The sequence below is a fragment of the Peromyscus leucopus genome, chromosome 5, assembly GCF_004664715.2.
Source record: "Peromyscus leucopus breed LL Stock chromosome 5, UCI_PerLeu_2.1, whole genome shotgun sequence".
NCBI classification, from domain to species: Eukaryota; Metazoa; Chordata; class Mammalia; order Rodentia; family Cricetidae; genus Peromyscus; species Peromyscus leucopus.
In genome coordinates this window covers 94288788-94311034 of record NC_051067.1, presented here as the reverse complement: position 1 = coordinate 94311034, position 22247 = coordinate 94288788, and the positions used below count along the sequence as shown (strand labels likewise).

Sequence of the window (22247 nt, the reverse complement as noted above, 5' to 3'; positions counted from 1 at the left end):
AAAGCAGGCATGCTAGTCTAATCAGGAAACTTGTGATATTTGCTTTATGATAATGCAGGTTGGAAGAAGAATTGATGGAATGCATCACCAGTCTCTCAATGTATTTCTGAATTTGGCAACCTAGACTGGTTTTGTCATGTGTTTGCTGCTTAAAAAGTATTTGACTTTAAAACAGCTAAAATAAATACCCTTTAATGACTTTCAACCTATGAGCAGATGGTCAAACAGTGCTTTTTCTAAATGGGGCACACATAGTACTTGCATATCAGCCAAAACTGGTTGATAGCAATATCTAAACCAACCTCTAAAGCTGATTTAGTGTTTAATATATTATTGCATCAGCATTAGTAGTTGAAAGAAAATTCCCCATTCAATTGTTTGTCAATCTCAGGGTCTATAATGCTTAGACACAATTAACTTACTAATTAATTTCTTGTATTTTTTTTTCACCTGTAATTTTATCTAATTGTTTTTTCTGTCTCTGAAACCCATTTGACTTGATACTTTGTCAGCTTCAAGTGGAAAACCCAAACGCAGTCATGGCTCTTTTGTCTTCCCACTTTCTTATAGTGAGGTTAGATTATGGGGCATGCACAGATAAACAAGGTGGTCTCTCACAGTAAAATCTGATTTATGTATAGCCTCTAATTACTCATATTTCTACTGTTGTAAGGATAGTTATAGAGACTTTTTGGTGGCCAAGAATCTCCATGAAAAGTGACATTTCTCCCTTTATCACAATTTTGATAAGACATGGTAAACATTTTTATTTGGAGGATAAACCAAGGCTTGTTTCTATGGATTCCTTTGACCTCTGTGTACCTGGCAGTCACAAGACAGTGTCCATATATCATCCGCTCCTCTCCTTGGATCCTGACTGAACATTCTGTAACAGAACATGTAGGTGTGGTGTGGCTGCATCTTTCACGCGCTATGAGCACAGACAGTCAAATGAAAAGGGCAATGCTAACCTTTCTATTGGCAATCATAGTTTTACCCCCTGTGATTTTTATCACAGAGCAGAAGGGCATTGATTTTGTTTTTGTGAGGTTAGAAAGTCACCATATTTTTCTCAGAAGTCAGAATAGTAAGTTACTTTGAGATAAATATTTTAAGGATAAAAGGAGAAATTGCAAAGTTAAAGCTTAAAGAAAGTGAGTTGCTAATCCTGTCAAATATGTAACTAATTATATTTTTCCTTGAAAATATACATTGTATGCTGGTCTATCTCAAAAATCTGAGCAAAATTAAAAAACTAAAAAACATCCAATTTTCCTTTACAACTCAATGCTTTCTTTGCAGTCTGCAGATTAATAAAATATTTGCACCAGTTTTTGTAGAAGATGAGTCAGAATTGTGCAAGGTAGGCAGGCGTTTCTTCTCTCGAAGAGTCCAATCCACCTGTGGTTAGGAACACTGCTAATACACTGCAGTAACATTTTGGCATGTTGCTTCCTACTTTTATTTATGTGCATTTTAAACAAAAGATTACAAGAATTAATATATGTAGTTTAATATCTTTATTCTCCAAATTTTGAAATTATAAGACTTTTATTATTATATAATCGACAATGGTTTTGTGACTTTATCATTTATTGATTTAATCTAACAACTTACTTAGATATTTATAAAATCATTTATTATAGATGAAGCCATGGTGGATATTTTCATGCATGTGGCTTTTCCCATAATTTTCAGAAAGGGTAGTGACTAGGTTTTATTCTCATAATAGCAAGTTATTTTCTTGAATAGTCCATGCAGTCAAGAATAATGTTGACATTATTTCTTTAATAAAACTTTTTTTTAATTGAAAATAGATTCTTCTCTCATACAATACAACCTAACTACAGTTTGCACTCATTCCAATCCTCCCAGTTCCCTCCCATCTCCCTTCTCCCCCAGATCCACTTCCTCTCTGTTTCTCTTGAGAAAAGAGCAGGCCTCCAAGAGACAACAACTACAAGGCCAAGCCCTCATATTGTTGCCACATAGCAACCCAACAGGAGGAAAGAATCTCAATAGCAGGCCAAAGAGTCAGAGATATACCTGCTCCAACAGTTAGGATTCCCCCAGAATGCCAAGCTAAAAGCTGTAGCGTATATTATGCAGGCCTCGTGCTTGACACTGCAGTCTCTGTAAGTCCATGTGAGCCTTGCTTAGTTGAGGCTGTTGGACGTGTCCTTCTGCTTCACCCTTCTGACTCCTAAGTCTTTCTGCCCCCTCACCTGCACTATCCATCATCTCTGAATGGGGGACCCGATGGAGACCTCCAATTTAGACTTTCTCTGCCAAATGTTTGGCTGTGGGTCTCTGCAACCACTCCCAAGTGCTGTCGGAGGAAGCCTCTCTGATGCGACTAGACAAGGCACAGATAGGCAGAACATCATTAGGAGTCATTTCACTGTTTTTTTGTTTGTTTGTTTGCATTTGTTGTTGTTGTTTGTTTGTTTGGTTTTTGGATAGTTATGTTTGGTTCTACCCTAGGTCTCTGGTCTGTGCAGTCTCTGGTTCCTGGTCATCCAGGACAGTGTAGAGCATGGGCTTCCTCTGGTGGGGTGGGCCTCAAGTTAAACCAAACACCGCTTGGTCACTCCAACAAGTTCTGCACCACCATTGCCCCAACACATCTTGCCCACAGGACAGATTGTAGGTCAAAGGTTTTGTGACTGGGTTGGTGTTCATGTTTCTCTTTCATAGCCTGCAGAATACCTTCCTACACCAAAGAGACTAGAATCTTTAATAAAACCTTTAATGAAATTTGTGTAGTGTTTCCTTTATAATTTTGAAAATGAAAACAATGGTGCCATATTATTTCTAACAAAGTTTTTGTTGAAACATTTTCCCTATGTTTCTCATAAAATTTTTGAAAGCCATCTTCACGTTTTAATTAATGACAATAAAAACTTTATTTGAGAACATGATAAGATATTCAAGGCAGTCTGGTTTGTAATCACAAACCAGACTTAGAAGTCATTACTCCTAAATCAGGATATATAGTGAGACAGTGTGGAGTATATTTGGTTTTATGAGGATATGACATCATTTCTTAGAGATACATTTTTTAATTGAGTTATGCACACTTTTATAAAGACAGATTTGGATACTAGAAACTTTAAAAATAGCTATTAATTTTTCATTCAGGAAATGAGTCTAAGTCTGAGCTATGTGAGAGGAGGCAGCCAACTTTTTTTTGCCTGTGTGCATGTTCTTCTTGCCTTGTGTTAGGTGGATAGCAGCTAATTGAGAAACTGAAATTTAAATTTATATACAGGGTTATAAAAATTAGCACCAAACGAGTTAAAACAATTATTTTTTGGACTCAGTGATAGCTTACAGAAAAGAGTTTGGAATTTCAATTATTTTAGGGATATTTGTCTGCTTTGTAGATGAAGATTCATTCACAAGGCACAGTTTGACACATATAATCTTGTTCAGCAACTGATGCTTTAATACTGCTTTATTAGACCAATGTTATTAATATATGAAGAATAAGGAATGCAGTAAACACAGAAAGACATGTGCTGAGACATGTTACATCACATGACAATGAGTAAGGCATCGGTAACTTCCTTCGAGAAGACTCATCTGTCCTTTAGTGTCCCATTAGTTTTTCAATACAGAATTTTAGGGTAGTGTACAAGGCAGTGGGTTCAGCATGTCACTTTGGTATGGATACACCATTGTTCTTTGTTCTCGTTCACTCCTGTCTCCACAGTCTTTTGCTGCAACCTTTCCCTCTCCAGCTGGGCCGGATATTGGTTGTAGTATTAAGGCCACTCCCCATAGTTAAAGGGGAGGCTTATTTTGTGGGGTAACTTACAAGTGAAGGGATAGGTTACAGGGTCTGGGAAAGGTGTAGCTTAGTCTGGCAGTGTTCTCTGGAGAACTCTGCTCTGTCTACCTCCAGCATCCAGGGTCCAGGAACCAAGAGAGCCGGCACATCCAGATCTCAGGTCTTAAGGGCTCCTGTCTCGGCACCGCCTCATAGGCGTGACAGTTACTGGAAGCCTCAATGGGGGTAGTACTTCCAGGTCAAAGCTGGAACAGCTACCCACTACACCTCTTCCTCAGTTAATTCTAGCTCTCCTATACCCTGAACTGGCCTCAAACTTGCTATGTAGCCTAGGCTAGCCTTGAAGTCCTGCTTCTCCTACTTCCTAAATTCTAAGATTATAGGCAGTGACACCACACCCAGCTATGATTCTTATTAAAATTTAGAAATATTAATCCAATGAGCTCAATAAAGGTATTTTTACATATTTAACTTATTTTACAGATAAAGTAGTTAGCATGTATTCTTAATTTCTATTAACATATATACATATGTATGTATATATAGTGAATTTGTAACTTACAATGTATACAAAAATTTCATTAGGGATTTGTTTTCTTAAACACTGACAGATTCGTTGGCAACATGTCTGTGTCCCTTAGAGGCTGTTCATTGTAGTGCATACAAGTTAGGCAATTAATAAGTTATATGTAGCCATTCAAAGAGTTTTTCTCAAAATTTGCTAGGAAATAAGTAGGAATTATAAATTAATGATCATCATGATGGTCTTGGATTAAGAAGCTTTGCTTCTGGACGAGAAGTCATCCTGACATCCTGGTGACTCCTTCTGTTTCATCTAGCAGATGCATGGCTGTGACAGCAGCTTAAGCCTGTACTCATAAGTCCTTTCTTTCTGTAATAAATTGTTTAGAAAATACAATCTTCATAAATCTTTCATACTTCCCATGTTCATATCAGAAAACATAATTGATGACATGTGTGCATGAATTATCCCACATGTTATAGCGCATGTGGGAAAATGTGAGGGACAGGCAGAAGCAGAATCTTGGTTAATAAGATGAGTGGTATCAGGTATGCTCAGCAGGAATTCCCAATAACCACAGTTTCTGTATGTTAATTCCATAGGGATGTAGCCATTCATCACTTGGAACTAAGAAATATCATTGATCCCCAGGGGCAGTGACAAACTTCATGACTTTCATAATGTCACCCCAGGAAGGGCTTGTAGCTTCTTTCAAAGTGGAATAAAACATAGCTCAGGGATAAATGACAGTAAATGTCAGGGATACCAAATTTGGCAAAAGTCAGTCATAAAAAGGAGGGAAATGATTTACAAGCATTAATAAAGTAAATGTTTTTTTAGTATCAGAAACATTTTGCTATCTAGGGAAATTATATTAAAGGCATGAAATAGGTCCTTCTGCCAAATTAAGAGCAGACAGTACTTGAAAATCAACTTGTTGGTGTAATAGAAAGGATTTCACAATGAATTTGACTCTTTCTTTTTATCCAACCTGTGTGACATTTGTGATTGGTTTTTCAGTGTTGGGGATCAATTTCAGGACCATATGCATGCTAGAAAAGCACTCTTGTTTAGTTAAATTCTCTACCCCTGTGTGTAACATTTTATAGCCATGAATTTGTAAGCCTTTACCTATTTTATTATTGTCCTCATCAAAATTCATCTGTCACAATTTAGTATATTTTTTAGCTTCTTTTCAGATCCTTTATTTGTAAGAATAGTTCAAGTTTTTTCTAGCAAGTCCTCTATAAATTATTCTATCTCATTTTTCTCTGCTTTAAATGCTAGTTATTATCCAACCATTACTAACCAATGTCTGTGTATTTAGGCCCTGAGGTAAAATTTTTCTTTTTAGTTGTTAAAAAAATCACTTCCAACATTTTTAAAATGTTACATTTCTTTAAAAAAAAATCGTTTTGAGAACACAACAGCTATATTACTACTGCCCTTCCCTCCCCAACTCCTACTCTCCCTCCCAAATCATGATCTCTTCTTTAATTATTACTGTTGCATGTACATACATGTGTTTGTACATCTACATATGTAGGCATATTTGCATGTGTGTGCTGATCACTTGGATTGGACAAATTATGTAGAAGCTTGTTCCTGGAGCACACTGCTTCCTCTTGTCTCTGGAGCCACTGACCTCCTCTAACTCTTCATCTAGAGGTGGAGCCTTGAGGAACTTCCCTTGTTCACACAGGCAGGTCAGTTAGTGTTGCCATTATGCTTGTTTTGCTCAAGTGTCCATGTTTTTGGGTTTCATGAGTGTATTTTCCTAATTATGTCTAGGAGGCACTATCTAGCAGCAGGTGTGTCTTGGGCCTCTGGCTCTGAAATTCTTACTCTCAGAATTCATTGATTGACTGGAGTTCCTCATCTAGAATTAAGGCATGGCAACTCATGTTGTCGTTATCCAGGTCTTGTTTATGCAACCATACTGTTGATAGTTCATGGGTGTGGTTGTCCTGCCATGGGGAGAAGACACTATCTACCAGCTAGTGTCCTGGTCCTCTGGCTCTTAAAATCTATGGATTATCTAAGAATTATCTGTAAGTGAAGTTGAAACTCATATTCCAGAATGACGTGATACTGATATTCCTGTGACATACAAGACAGTGCATATCAGAAGATAACACAGCCTTCAAGACAAACTGCAGAAGAAAATAGAAAAGACATATGAGATTCCTTGCTATCTGCTGGCAACTAAGCTTTGATGGCTGCGCAGAAGGGAAATAATAACACATGTAAAACAAAACAAAAGAGACTTGCTCAAGAACCCACTTAATGCAGAAATAAAAAACAGGCCAGAAGAAAATAAAGGTAAACGACAGTTTGAGTCAGAGATTTACTCTGAGAACTAAGAAAAGTGGGTGTGAAATTCTGAGGCCTGCGGACTGGAGAAGAGGTAGCTATGGTGTGTGGGCGGCCCTGTGGATCTCCTTTAGGTATGTGCCCAGGAGACATACAATAGTTCTGCTTTTTAGTTTCTATATGCTAAGAATTTTCAAGAGAAGTAGACTCTGAGAGACTTTGAGAAACTGGTTACCATGTTAAAAATAAATCATATGTATGATTTTTGTAGACACAAAGTTACCAAGGCTGCATACTCGTACTACACACATGCTCATGGCAGAGAACTGGCATTTTCTTCTGTGCTTATTGTCAATGCTGCAGGGTTATTCCTGTTAGCACTGAAGGCGGATCGCAGTCTCCAGTATGATCCCTCTCTGGCCTCTCCTGTAGCCCATGACCCACTCTGCTTGCCACACTGCTGCCCCGCTTAGGTCTAGGACCAGAAGTAATTTTCAGATGATGCTGGGTTGGCACATAAGTGACAAATGACAGCATATTTAGAGTAGAACTGTAGGGACATGAAAATTATTTGGACTAACCTTTCCTCTTTAAATAACTGTGGGTGAGTTTGAAAGATACACTTTCTTTTGGATTTCCTTCCTTTGGAAGTTTAATGTTATACATGGTATATTGATTCTAGCATTTTCAGCCTTCTTTGGGAACTTTATCAGCATGGTTAAGTGAGATGTTATATTCAATTCTATGTTCATTTCTTATTTCTATACATTTGTCATTGAAGGCTGACCTAATAGTAAAGACCTGTAATCCCAACTTCTCTAGAGGCTGGTGCAGAAAGTTCATGAGTTCAATACCTACAAAGGATACAGTGAGTTCAAAGGCACTTTGAAGAACCTAGTAAGACTGTGTCTCAAATTAAAAAGATATAGCTAGAGATGTAGCTCAGTGGTAGAGTGCTTGTGCAGGAGGCCCTGGCTTCAATCCTCAGTACTAAGGTGTGTGTGTATATGTGTGTGTTTGTTTGTGTGTTTGTGTGTATGTGTGTGTGCGCGTGCATTCATCACTTAAAGAATTTAAGTCTGGCCGGGCGGTGGTGGCACACGCCTTTAATCCCAGCACTCGGGAGGCAGAGGCAGGTGGATCTTTGTGAGTTCGAGGTCAGCCTGGTCTACAGTGCGAGATCCAGGAAAGGCGCAAAGCTACACAGAGAAACCCTGTCTCGAAAAACCAAAAAAAAATTTAAGTCTGTAGATATGTTTATTTTTCTAGTTATCATTAAGAAGTTTTAATATTTTATTTTTAGGGCAAAGGCTGTTCCAAAGTCTGATAAATTAGACAGTAAAGTTAAAAGAATTGGACCACACATAGAAATTTACCAACTGTTCCAGGAAAGAAACAAACTCATATTTACTAAAAGAATTGTTAAACTCATTACCATCACACAAGCATTTATCAGGGGATGGCTTGAACGCAAAAGACTTCAAAGACTAAAGACTAAGGTAAGAGGTACCTTGCATATAAGATGTCTCTACATTTTTCTTATGTAGATTCAATTATAAAATTTTGAATAGTCTGCCTGGAAATAGCTGTGTAATTTTCTAACAAAGTTCTATCTACACATTTTGATTAAGTAAATGAAATGAATAATCTGCACTGGGAATAGTTTTGTCTTCTGAGAAATTGAACATTGAACAAAATACTAGGCTTACCCATAGCTTGGCAGTTCTGGAACCAGAGCAAACTGTCTTTTTGTTTTTTGCTATTTATTTTCTAGTTAGAATAACTGGATACTTCTTGCTTTCCAAGGTCCTGGGTATTCTTGCAGTTGGTCAAATGTTTCCTTTTGAAAATAACTGTGGGCAACCCTTCCCTTCCCTCAACAACCACCTTGGCCACTTTTAGAAACAGCAACCCAAACTTTCAGAATAAACCACAACGATCTCTTTTGGCTGCCCAAATACAAGAAAAGCCCAAATGGATGGCTCTTGATAAAACTGTGAGGACATAAGAAATGTCCTCCTCTTGAAGGCTAAAGCTTGGGAAACCTTGAAGAATGAAGTAAATGAGAAAGAAGAGCACACATTTCTAAGTAGCCCTCTAGAAGGGACCTACAGTTGTGTCTTCTCTGAAAGGGACCTACAGTTGTGTCCCCTCTGGAAGGGACCTACGGTTGTGTCCCCTCTGGAAGGGACCTACGGTTGTGTCCGCTGAGCATCTATGTGTCAGAACACAGCTGTCTGCTTGTTCATAAGTATAAGTGTATACATTATATTATCATTATATATGATAACATATGTTATTATATATCATTCTGATATTAAATCTAATTTACTTATTAAAAAGTAAACTCTTTTTATACTTAACCCATAACTAATATTGTAGGCAACTGCTCTATCTGTTTTATAAGAGAAGAAATCCAAGCTCATATATGTTAAATCGAGTTCTCAGAATTGAGTCAAAGATGATGAATACCTGTTTGACACCAAAGACTATGTTATTTTGCATATCCTGTCACCTACTTGAACTGCTTTGGGCAAGACTGTTTCTGAATCCAATAAAAGCTGTATCATAGACCTTTCTCTGTAACTGAGACCCAGGTATTATGTTGTCTACTTAAAATTTCCATAGTTAGGTCATACTTCTTATAGCCTGAAACCAACTCATTTTCTAGCTTTCCCAGGTACTTTCTCTCTTGCACTACCTATCTTCAACATCAACCGTGCAGGTCACTGCCTAGAATTGTCTGCATTTTTGACATTTTCATTGCTGTACCCAATTGCTATGAGTTTCACATATTTTTTTATATTTTCTTTTTCTCTGCTTCCCACCTCAGATTTTATTTTAATCTGCTCTCACATAAATAAGTACAGCTGATTTCCTTGACTTTTTCTCATTTAGTCCTCTGTAGTATATGCCATATTTATAAACTCTTATCACTTTTCCCTACTTCTCATGGTTTTATGCTGCCTTACACTGACTGGACATGAAGTGTGAACTTCCTGACATGAACATATGACCTCCTGTCTATGACTTCTGTCCAGATCACACATGGTGCTCCTTTGCATATTCTTTAGAAATTAGTAAACTCCAAGATTTGATTGTACAGTTATCTTGTGGTTTTGATTACTTTTAATCTTAGCCAGGAAAACTCTATCTGCTGCTTCTTTTTTATAAACTCCAAGTTACTGAGGCAACCAGCCCTCCAATTCTTGGTCCACAGTGCAGATAGGCAACCAATCCTCCTGTTTCCTGGTTCACAGTGCAGAGAGACAACCAGCCCTCCCATTCCTGGTCCATAGTGTGGATAGGCAACCAATCTTCCCATTCCCTGGTCCACAGGACAGAGCTGCCATCTGCACTCTTCTGTCCATTTCTCTACATTATAATATTCTATACTGTGTACACATCTGCATTGGCTGTGCAATGCTTAGTGTTGTCAGGTAGACAGGATGTAGAATCACCATGAAAGCAAATCTCTGGGCATGACAGTGAGTAATTATCTAGATTGAGGTGGGAAAAGCTGCCCTGGAATGGAGGCTGTGCTATTGGTGAAATTATTAAGGCCACTCCACATAGTTAAAAGGGAGGTTTATTTTGTGGGGTAACTCACAAATGAAGGGACAGGTAACAGGGTCTAGGAAAGGTGTGGCTCAGTCCACCAGTGTTCTCTGAAGAACTCTGCTCGGTCTGCCTCCAGTGTCCGGGGTCCAGGAACCAAGAAAACTGGCACATCTGGATCTCAGGTCTTCAGGGTCCTATCTCAGCCCTGCCTTGTAGGCATGACAGTTACTGAAGCCTCAATGGAGGTTGGAACTTCCAGATCAAAGTTGGAATGGCTACCAACTACACTGTACATTTATGGGCTGAATCCTAGACTGGATAAAAAGGAGAAATCTGGCTGAGCACTTGCATTCATCTCCCTCCTTTGTGACTAGAGACAGACTGACTAGCCTCTACCTAGTACAATTGTTATATCTCCCCTGCCATCATGGACTCTGTCTCCTGGGACTTGATAATAATAATGATAATAATAGTAAATACCCTTCCTTGTATAGTTTTGTCGGTTATTTGGTCATAGCCAAGAGACAACCAACTAACACAGGCAATACAGTTTTGTGGCTGAATTGAAAGTATGTAGTTTCTATTTTTGTGTTCATATCACCACATACTACCTTGCCATACTATAATCAGTCTCTATCATTTCAACTATATTATCTGCTATTTTTCATGTTCATTATCTCTTCATGTGCTTAAATTTTTACTTGGGTTAGATTATAACACCTGATATGTTTGTTGCTATTTTTAAATATATAAAAGTGTTTAACCTATGGTCTTTGCTCAATAAGTAACCATGAAATGAGTAAGTTGATTCAATAAAACATTATTTTAGAAGTTTACCATGGTACCCTAATGAGGCACAACTTTATCGTTCTGTGTGCAGTTTTTTATCTTATATGATTTAATTGTATTATTTCCAGCTGTCAAAAAGAACCATAGTCATTCATAACCTCTGAAACAAAAATGGGTCCAGAAGTTTAGCAACATTGTAACTAAGATGAGGTTTAAAAGAAGAGGCTGGTGTGGAGAATGTTGAATTTCTCTGTGGCAGTAGAGTCTGAGATGAAAACAATGGGAAGTACCTTTTGGGGATCAGAGCCCGTAGAAAGAAGATTGTGGACTTTTGTTTGGTTATAAATTCTGTTACAGATCACTTCTCGGCCTTTTGGCTAAGATCAAGTATAAATTCTGGTACGGTCATCGATTATTTTTTGTTCCACCCCTGGCCTGGCATTTGTGAATTAGATGGCCTTTTTGTTGATATGGTTAAAGTTGTTCTGCCTACTGACAAAAGGAAGAAGGACAGGCTTATAGTGCAATAAATGATGCACCAGGATCATGCCTCCATGAGGGGTTGCTGCTGGTGGAATCTGTGGTAGAAATTCTACTCTAGAGGCTGCACAGCAAATCACTGGGTAATGGATGGAACTATGGTAATCCCTCCACTGGAAGACTTCCAAAGTCTTGTTGCTTGGCTTGTACTTGTGTACTCTGTCCACAGAGCTCTTTGCTCTGGACAGTGTCTACAGTGACTGTTCTGTTTTCACTATTGCTTTGTGAAATCCTCCTAGTCTGGGTATGTTTGGAAATAATGAAGCAGTGTTCAACTATCTTAACAGTCATAAATCAAAAGATCATGAAGATTGTGATATTGAACTACCAGCATAATTTCTACCAATCAAGAAGTTCTTTTCTTTTAAAAATCTGCTTGTTTTGGTATGATAGTCCTAAAAATTTCAGTGATACAAACAGAATAATTTCCTGAATATAAGCTCTAAAATTTTATTTAATATCAATATTTTAGTTATAATTTAAATAATTTTGTACCTTAGGAAATGTTGGTCAAAATTTTAGGTTTAGGTTAAGAAGTATTTAAAATCTTAAAAGTCCAAATTTCGAAGTTATTATAGCAATGTACCACACATAGGTCAATGGTCTTTAATATTTTGGATTTTACAAAAATCCTTTGAAAGTCTGATAGAATATTAATCACCTCTCATTGTCCTATGTCAAAATCCAGAGCAACCACAAAGTCTGCTGTTCAGCCTATTCTGGGCTCTCACGTTGACTTTCTGTAGAGTAGTTTGTTATAGAAGTAGTTTCTAGGTACCTGGAGAACTTTCATTTACTTAATAATATATCCTCTTTTATTTAATATATATATATATATTTTTTTCCTTTCATTTTACAATACTATTCAGTTCTACATAACAGCCACAAATTCCCTTGTTCTCTCCCTTCCTGCCCCCTCCCCTTCCCAGGGAAGATTGCTAATGAACAAACAAAGCTAAAGCCAGTGGGAACGGCACAGCTGTCTGCTTTCCTACAAGTCCCAGTTGATAGGTCCATAACTGCAAAAAGAAATCTGAGAAAAGCTTTCCTATCAGAGAAAGGACCTTTCTGGGAAAACAGTAAAGCTGAACTGTGTCTGAAGCATTCGTGCTGCCGAGTCAGAACGCTGTCTGGGGAAAGAGCCCAGCCAGGACAGAACAGAACTATCCAGGATTAAAGCTTTCTTTTCTGTCAGAGAAAGCACCTCTTTGAGAAAAGCTTTGTTTCAACTGAATCCCAGTGAGATGAGGGAGTGTAGCCCTGAGGGGTGATTGCCTCTGGCATAAGCTCTGTCCTTCAGCACCCAGACAAGCAAATGCAACCCACTGGGGGACTGGGCCAGGTGAAGGCCTGATGATGCAAAGCAACCTGTCCTAATGGGAGTTTAGAGATGGCAAAAACCTCCATTTTTAGATTTTCAGTCTGTACGCAAACCACACAGACCCCGAAAACAAACAGACAAAAAGCCTCTACCTTCAGTAGCAGGAAAAACTGCCACTGTAGTGTCGGAAACTGTTTCTGGGGTAGAGGGGATAAATTGAGACCAAACTGGGAACTGTCTGGGAGAAAGACTCTGAAGAAACAGAGAAGGGACATAATCCTCCCCAGAAAATATGTGACCTGAAAAAGCTGCTAGAATTTGAGGCAGATTGGGGGGGAGAAAAAAAGCCCCTTCTTCCAAAGGCAGCTTGCAGAGGTACAGAGCCGCAGATAGATACCTGAAGCTCTGCATCTGGGGGGAAGGAACAAGCAAAATGAGAATAAGATCAGTGGGAGAAAATCTCTCTGAAAGAGCTATGGAAAAGCTGTTGTAAATGATCTTGTTTTTCACTGGCGAAGACAAACACAAGCCCCGAGGAAAGTTGCTATCAGAAATGCCAGCCTCAATGCTGGCTAATGAGGCAGGTGCGGTTCTGATCCAGGGCCAGTGTCTGGTGAAGGAGAGACACCTGTTAAAGCCAGCTGAGGAGAGACCAGAAACCTCCCAATGTGCCATAGCTGAAAATGTAAAATGCTTGTTCAAATCTCCCATTGCAAAAGCAAAAAAACTTTGTTCAAACCTCCCGGGCAAGAATTTGTAAGCAAGTCTGGTAAAAGAGAACCAGTTGACTCTCAGACCCGATAAGAAATATGGGAAATGATATAAGGGACTGATATGGGACTGATATTATTATGGACTGATATAAGGGAAATGCATTCTGGGAAAGGTAGTTTTTCTGCTAAAGATTGTGACATTGCCCTGAAACACTTTTGTCAGCTCAAAAATAGGTTCACGGTAAACTTAAAAATACAGCCTTTAAAAGAATAAGGAGGAAAATCATCTAAGGGTTTAAGTGTCAGTTCCAATGAAAAATTGAAAGGATACAGAACTAGGCACTTGGCGGTTTGGGGGTTGGTAAAATGCCTTATTTACCCTAATAGCTGTGCAAAGTTTTTATGGTAGTTGGATGACAAAAAGCTACCTATAAGAGCAAACAAGCCACCTTAAAATCCTTAAAGCAAGGGAAAGCAGTTTATACACTGAACATTGTCTTAGATATGAAGAAACTTATGTTGAAATGAAAAAAGTTCTTTGCCTTTTGAACAAACTGCCTGCAATGAGTAATTCCTTTGCAAATCTAATAAGGAGACAAGGAAACAGGCTTTCAAAAAGAAATGACTGCTTTATAGATGGGAACAAACTTCAGAAAAATCTAGCTGTCTTACAAAATAGTTGTTCCATCCGAAAGTTCCTTATAAGAAATCAATGCTAAATATCACCGCTGCTAATAACATCAGGAGTTAAAGCTAATGAAGTGAAAATACTAAATCCTGAAACTCAAGTGAAATGGAAAGATCCCTGCTTGGGATTATGGAAGGGTCTCGATCCTGTTTTAATACGGTTGAGGACATATTTGTGTTTTTTTACAAGAGGAGAATGAAGCTCGGTGGTTACCGGAGCATCTGGTAAGGAGTGTGGAACTAAGAAAGGTCAGCTCCAATGACGTTCCTATAAAGGAACCAGAATGAAAGTGGCTTGATTAGAGTTTCTGAGGTTTTGTCACTGGTTAATGCAAACAGTGAGGAAACAGAGTTCAGAGCTGTGCTGCTTTTGGCTTTACTAGCTTTTTTAGAAAAATACTTTATGTCACCTAATAGCTGTGCAGTGTTTGGCGAAGAGCTTTACAGCAGCTAAATACGGTAATTTCACCCTCAGCGTGAAGTGAAGTTTTTCAGTAGAGCAAACCAAAAGTACTGCTGTGATAGAAATGTTTGTCTGAATTGAGGCATTTAGGGGAACTATTATGAATTTGGGTGAAGGGACAGCCTCCAGTTAAAAACTGTCTACCGCTGACAGTGCATCTCTGCCGGTCCGGAACGGCTGAGAGAACTGGCAACTTTGGGGTGTGGCTTCGTCGCGAGAATGTTACAATCCCCTAGCAACAAGTATCACAACTCTATAATGACAACACTCACTAAATCCCAGTGCTTTATAACAAAGCTGACTATAAACTCTAAACTTTAGAAATGATGTACGTATTGCCTGTCTAGTTAAGAGAATCTTTCTAATAGAGATGGTGATAATAATTAAGAGTAAGAAGTAGAAAGACGAAAATAAGATATATGAGTTTGTAAAAATTCTGTCTTGTTAGATTAGTGTTAAGAAATCTTTAGGTGTTTGCTAAGTTAGATATATGCTAATGGTAGCCTATATAAGTTTGTAAAATAGATCTATAGAATTCCTTTAAGAATATAAGCTTGCAAGAAGTAGCTAAGGTAGTCTTAAGACATGTAGTTATAAGCTTGTAGGATGCTAGTTGTAAATGTATCTTTAAATAAGAATAAGATGGAATGAATAAGTACATAAATAATAAGAAATATATTTGCTAAAGTAGTTCTATAGTTTCCTTAAGGAGTATAAATAAGTAGATGTTAATACGTTATATGTGAGTTTGTAAAAACATGTAAATGTTGAATATGAGTCTAAATGCTTTGCAAGGAAAAAATGTTATATGTGAGTTTGTGAAAAAGTATAAATGTTAAGTGTGAGTCTATTAATGTATATGGTAAAAACACCTGAGACACAGGAGATCGTGTCCTAGTAGACTGCAAAGTAGGCAGTCTGAATGGTTTCAAAAGCTCCAGAAGCCACTAAGAAGCTAAGAATGGCAGATGCCAGAACCAGCACAAGGCATCCGCAGCTGAGATCCATGGAATATCAACGCAGCACAGAAAAACCTGAGCTAACAGCAAAAATGGTGCAGTTTAAAATATTACTATAACTAAAAAGGTCCGTCTGTGAGAACAAAAGTTGCAGAGACGCTTGTTTGAACAAAAATTCTTAACTGCAAAAAGTTTTGGTTGAAAAATGTCTCTTCATATTTGGAAGTGAAAGCCTGATATCAGAATTTTTCTTGTTTGAACTTTTTGAACTTAAAAATGAGATAGAATTACAAAAAGATTTTTGTTATGGATTTTTCATATTTGGAAGGCTAGTACCAGAATTTATTATTTGAATTTTAAGACTTAAATGAAATAAACAATAGAGATTTCATTGCAATGGGACAGACAGTTTTGAGTAATGACCTAGGAACGGTTTTCTGGAATTGGGTTAAAAATGGAACTGTTTAAATGAAGAAATGTATTTTTACTTAGAGTCAAGATGCAATTTTGTGTATGCATATATGCTTTATTAACTGGTGATTTATGAATTGTTTTGTGGAACTGTTTATGTAAAAATGGAATTACTTATGGAACTGGTTTTGTGTTATAAATGGAACTGTTTAAATAGAAAAGTTTGGGTTTTCTAACTAGGCTTAAGATTTTTGCTTAAAATTATTAAGAAAAGGGAGAGTTAATATTCCTTAGTCTATTTAATTTAAATTGTTGTTTGAGTGGATTAATGTCATGTTTTGTTAGTAAGAAATGCAAATGGGGTATACTAAGAGACTACTTTTAAAGTGTGTAAAGAGTTTTATTAAGAAACTGCTTTTGGATGTTTTGCTAAAAGTTTTCAAAGTGTTAATGGTTAGATTGAAAATATTGCTTTTCGATATGGGTTTGTAGGAATTGTATAAGTTTGGGTTTTTTATAACTAGGTTTGAGATTTTGTTTAAAAAATTATAAAGAAAAAGAGGAGTTATAAGTAAATTTATAAGTAAATTAAGGTTGAATGTATGTTTGCAGAAATTATGTTTAACCTATTGGTATTAATGCACCCTGGTTTTGTGGAGTTAAGGAAATATTTAAGTTTGATGTGAATACATCAAAGTTTTTCCTATGTTCTGTTAACAAGAAAATTCAAATGACTGAGTTAAAGTTGTAAGACAGAGAAAATTGTTAACTATATATAGCACCATATATGCTAATTCAAATGGTTCTGTTAAGAGTTTGCTTTGAGTTGTAAGATTGAGAGAATTGTGACTATGTATAGCAATATTTATGTTAACCTGTTAATGGTAATGATGAAGCTAAGGGATTCTTTAAGTTTGTAGTCACCTTAAGAGTTTTTGGTTTAGAAAGGGCTTGAGACAGCTAAGACTGCTGTAGTCACCTTGGACCTAATTCAAAAGAGAAATACCATCTATATCATCCTCTACTCCCATACTGGGAGGTGTAACAGCTATGGAGTTTGCTGTAAGCCATTAATAGTTATTTTTTATATATATTAAGAAGGGGGGACCTGAGGGAGCCCGTTCTCGGGTTCCTTGTGGCTTTAACCAGCAGGTCTGAATAGAGGATGATCAGGACCACAGGCCTGAGTGCAGGTGTCTGAGATGGTCTGCACTTGGCTGTGCTGGGGGAGGAGGTCTTTTGCTCCACTCCTTGGCGTCTCTATAAAAACCCTGAGCCAGAGACAGTCGGGGCCCATTGGAATAGGTTCCAGGCCCTCTCGAGGCTATCCTTTATTTTCTGTTTATCTCCGTGACATTCTCTGCAATAAATCCTTCTATCTAATATTTCCTGCTGATCGCACTCAAGAAAACTCTGGGAAGCTGTGAAGCCAGCAAAACTGCCAGTTACCATAGATGAAGAAAACAAGATATTTCATGACAAAGTCAAATTTAAACAAGATTATTTACAAATCATGTAGGGAAAGGGGGCCAACCAAAGAAACCCACCCTGGCCCTGAAACCAGAACTAGAGAAAGAAACACACCCTGGATCTGAGACCTGACCCAGTGAAAGAAACACTTTATCCCTAAACCTAGAACCTAAGAAACATTCTCTAACTCTGAAAACAGTGCCAAAGAAACACACTATGTCTTTAGAATCAGAGCCAGTGAAAGAAATATGCTTTGGCCTTAGAATTAAAGCCAAAAAACTGAAAAGAGCCAGTGAAAGAAACACAGTTTGACCCTGAAATCAGAGCCATTTCTACCCCAGACCAACAAAACTAACCAACCCCTGAGCAGGAAAACTAACCAGTTCCTGAGCAGAAAATCTCCTCCCTGGAGAAACTCCACCCTATATAAACCCCTCTGCTAGCTGGGTGGAGGTGGCACGCCTTTAATCCCAACAATCAGGAAGCAGAGGCAGGTGGATCTCTTTGAGTTTAATGCCAGCCTGGTCTACATAGTGAGATCCAGGACAGGCACCAAAACTACACAGAAAAAAAAAAAAAAACCCTGTCTCGAAAAACCAAAAGAAAGAAAGAAAGAAAGAAAGAAAGAAAGAAAGAAAGAAAGAAAGAAGGAAGGAAGGAAGGAAGAAAGAAAGAAAGAAAGAAAGAAAGAAAGAAGGAAGGAAGGAAGGAAGGAAGAAAGAAAGAAAGAAAGAAAGAAAGAAAGAAAGAAAGAAAGAAAGAAAGAAAGAAAGAAAGAAAGAAAAAGAAAGAAAAAGAAAGAAAAAAATAAGCCGCTCTGCCTATTCAGTTGTGGGCTGTGCTTTCCTACCCTGGCAGAGGCAGCCACTTTCCTGGACTCTTCCTTTCCAAATAAATCTCTTTCTCAAAAGAGTCTTGGGTAAAGATCTTCGATTATTGGCACAGAACAGAAGAACTTTGCAGAGATGTCCCTTAGAGGGACTGAGCAGGAAAAAGTAGCAACTTTTCCCTGGAGCCAGAGGAGATTGCTACATTTCTTCAGGGGTTTCTCCTTTAGCAGAGGGAGGGAAGCAAAAGAAGCAACATCTTGGGCCAGAGAGAAGTGGGGCTCTGTTGGGAAGTCCCCTTAAGGGGCTTGGTGGACCAAAGCTCAGTTATTAGGGCTCTGTCTAGGAGAGAGCAGGATTGCTGTACCCGACAGGAAGACCATCCCTTACCACACCACAGTTCAAGTATCCCCTGACCTCCCAAACAGTCAGGATACCTTTCCTCCAGACCTGGACACTCACTTACAAACCCAGCCCTATAGAAGGTGCTAGAAGGAAAATTCTAACACCAGGAAGTTAACTACACCCACAAAACCACAGGCAATAGATAATCTCACAGTAGCAAACCCCAAAGAAGGGAAACACACACACACACACACACACACACACACACACACACACACACACACACTCACACACTACTACTACTACCAGCAACAACAAAATAACAGGAATTAAGAATCATTGGTCATTAATAACCCTCAATATCAATGGACTCAACTTGTCAATAAATAGATACAGGCTAACAGATTAGATACCAAAACAGGATCTATTATTCTGCTGCATACAAGAAACACCTCACAACATCAAAGACAGACATTACCTAAGAGTAACGGGTTAGAAAAAGATTTTCCAATCCAGTGGACCTAAGAAGCAAGCTGGTGCAGCTATCCTAATATCTAACAAAATAGACTTACAATAAAAATTAATCAAAAGTGATAGAGAGGACATTTCATATTCATCAAAGAAAAAAATCCATCAAGATGATGTCCCAATTCTGAACATCTGTGCTCCAAATACAGGAGCATCCACATTTTTAAAGGAAAAATTACTAAAGCTAAAATCTCACATAGACCTGCACACAATAATGGTGGGAGACTTTAACACCCCGCTCTCACCAGTGGACAGGTCATCTAGACAGAAACTAAACAGAGAATAGAACTAACAGATGCTATGACTCAAATGGACCTAACAGATATCTATAGAACATTTCACCCAAACACAAAAGAATATACCTTCTTCTCAGCACCACATAGAACCTTCTCCAAAACTGACCATATACTGTTGACCAGAAAGTAAGTCTCAAAAGATACAAAACAATTTGAAATAACCCCATGTATTTTAGCAGACCATGCTGGATTAAAGCTGGATTTCAACAACAAGAGAAACAGCAGTCTACAAACTCATGGAAACTGAACAACTCTCTACTGAGTTACCACTGGGTTGAGGAAGAAATAAAGAAATTAAAGACTTCCTAGAATTCAATGAAAATGCATGCACAACATACCCAAACTTACAGGACACAATGAAAGCAGTGCTAAGAGGAAAGTTCATAGCACTAGGTACCTTCATGAAGAATTTGGGGAGATCTCATACTAGCTACTTAACAGCACACTTGGAAGCTCTAGAATAAAAAGAAACAGACACACCTAAGAAGAGTAGATGGTACGAAGTAATCAAACTGAGGGCTGAGATGGAAATATAGAAACAAAGAGAACAATATGAAAAAAAAATCAGTGAAACAGTTGGTTCTTTGAGAAAATCAACAAAATAGATAAACCCTTATGCAAATTAACAAAAGGCAGAGAAAGAATATACAAATCAACAAAATCAGAAACTAAAGGGGGGGCATAGCAACAGACTCCCTGGAAATCCAGAGAATCATTAGGTCATACTTAAAAAACTTGTACTCCACAAAATTGGAAAATCTAAAAAAAAAAAAGGACTTATTACCATGAGATAAACAATTTAAATTGACCTATATCTCCTAACAAAATAGAAGCAGTAATTAAAAGTCTCCTAATCAAAAGAGCCCAGTGCCAGGTGATTTTTAACTCAGAATTCTACCAGACTTTTAAAGAAGTGCTAATACCATCACCATTCAAAGCATTCTACAAAGTATAAACAATAGGAACATTGCCAAATTTTTTTCTATGAGGTCACAGTTACCCTGATACCCAAACCACACAAAGACTCAACAAAGAAAGAGAATTACAGACCAATTTCACCCATGAACACTGACACAAAAATACTCAATAAAATACTGGCAAACAGAATCAAAGAACACATCAAAAAGATCATCCACTATGACAAAGTAGGCTTCATCCTAGAGATGCAAGGATGGTTCAACATATAAAAATCTATCAATGTAATCTACCATATAAACAAACTGAAAGAAAAAAAACCCACATGATCATCTCATTAGATGCTGAAAAAACCTTTGACAAAATTCAACATCCCTTTAATGATATATAAGTCTTGGAAAGATCAGAGATACAAGGGACATACCTAAACATAATAAAAGCATAATACAGCAAGCTGATTGCCAACATCAAATTACAAGGAGAGAAACTCAAAGCAAATGCACTAAAATCAGGAATGAGGCAAATTTGTCCACTCTCTCCACATCTATTCAATATAGTATTTGAAGTTCCAGCTACAACAATAAGACAAAGGAAATCAAGGGGATACAAATTCAAAATGAAGAAGTCAAAGAATCATTATTCACAGATTAGATATGGTAGTATATATAACAGACCCCCAAAACTCTACCAGGGAACTCCTACAGCTGGTAAATACTTTTAGTCAAGTGACTGGATACAAGATTAACTAAAAAAAAAGTCAGTAGCCATCTTATATACAAATCATAAACAGGCTGAGAAAGAAATCAAGAGAATCAACACTCTATATAATAGCTTCAAATAATATAAACTATCTTGATGTAACTCTAAGCAATTGAAAGACATGTCTGGAAAGAACTTTAAAACTTTGAAGAAAGAAGTTGAAGATTTTAGAACATGGAAAATCTATGCTCATGTATCAGTAAGATTAACATAGTGAAAATGTCCATCTTACCAAAAACAATCTACAGATTCAATGCAATCTCCACTATAATTCTAACATAATTCTTTACAGACCTTGAAAAAACAATACTCAACTTTGTATGGAACAACAAAAAATCCAGGATAGCTAAAACAATCCTGTAAAATAAAAGAACTTTCAAATTAGTGATACCATCCCTAATTTCAAGCTCTACTACAGTGTTATAGTAATAAAAAAGAGCATGATAATGGCATAAAAAGAGACAGGTGGATCAATGGAATCAAACTGAAGCCCCAGACATAATCCATATACCTATGGACACCTGATTTTAACAAAGAAGCCAAAGTTATACAATGGAGAAAAGAAAGCATCTTTAACAAATGGTGCTAATCTACCCATATCTATCACCCTGCACAAAACTCAAGTTGAAGTGAATCAAAACAACTCTGAGATTCCATCTTATACCTGTCAGAATGGCTAAGAGAAAAAACCACAAGTGATAACTCATGCTGGAAAGGATGTGGAGTAAGGGGAACACTCCTCCATTGCTGATGGGAGTGCAAACTTGTACAACCACTATGGAAGCTGACCTGGCGATTTCTCAGAAAACTGGGAATCGGTCTACCACAAGACCTTGCTATACCACTCTCGGGCATATATCCAAAGGATCTTCAATCCTACCTCAAGGACACTTGCTCAACTATGTTCATAGAAGCTTTATTCACAATAGCCAGAACCTGGAAACAACTTAGATATCCCCCAACTAAGGAATGGATGAAGAAAATATGGTACATTTACACAATGGAGTATTAGTCAGCTGTTAAAGGACACCATG

The 22247-nt window shown here is 37.6% G+C and overlaps 1 protein-coding gene across 1 annotated transcript in view; it reads left to right on the top strand.

Moving 5' to 3' along the window:
- Nucleotides 1-22247, top strand: part of Iqcm (IQ motif containing M) — a 469797-nt gene that overhangs the window by 248731 nt on the left and 198819 nt on the right. The window contains exon 10 of the mRNA XM_037206157.1: nucleotides 7933-8128. Within this exon, the coding sequence (XP_037062052.1) occupies nucleotides 7933-8128 (196 nt within the window). The remainder of the gene's footprint in view (nucleotides 1-7932; nucleotides 8129-22247) is intronic.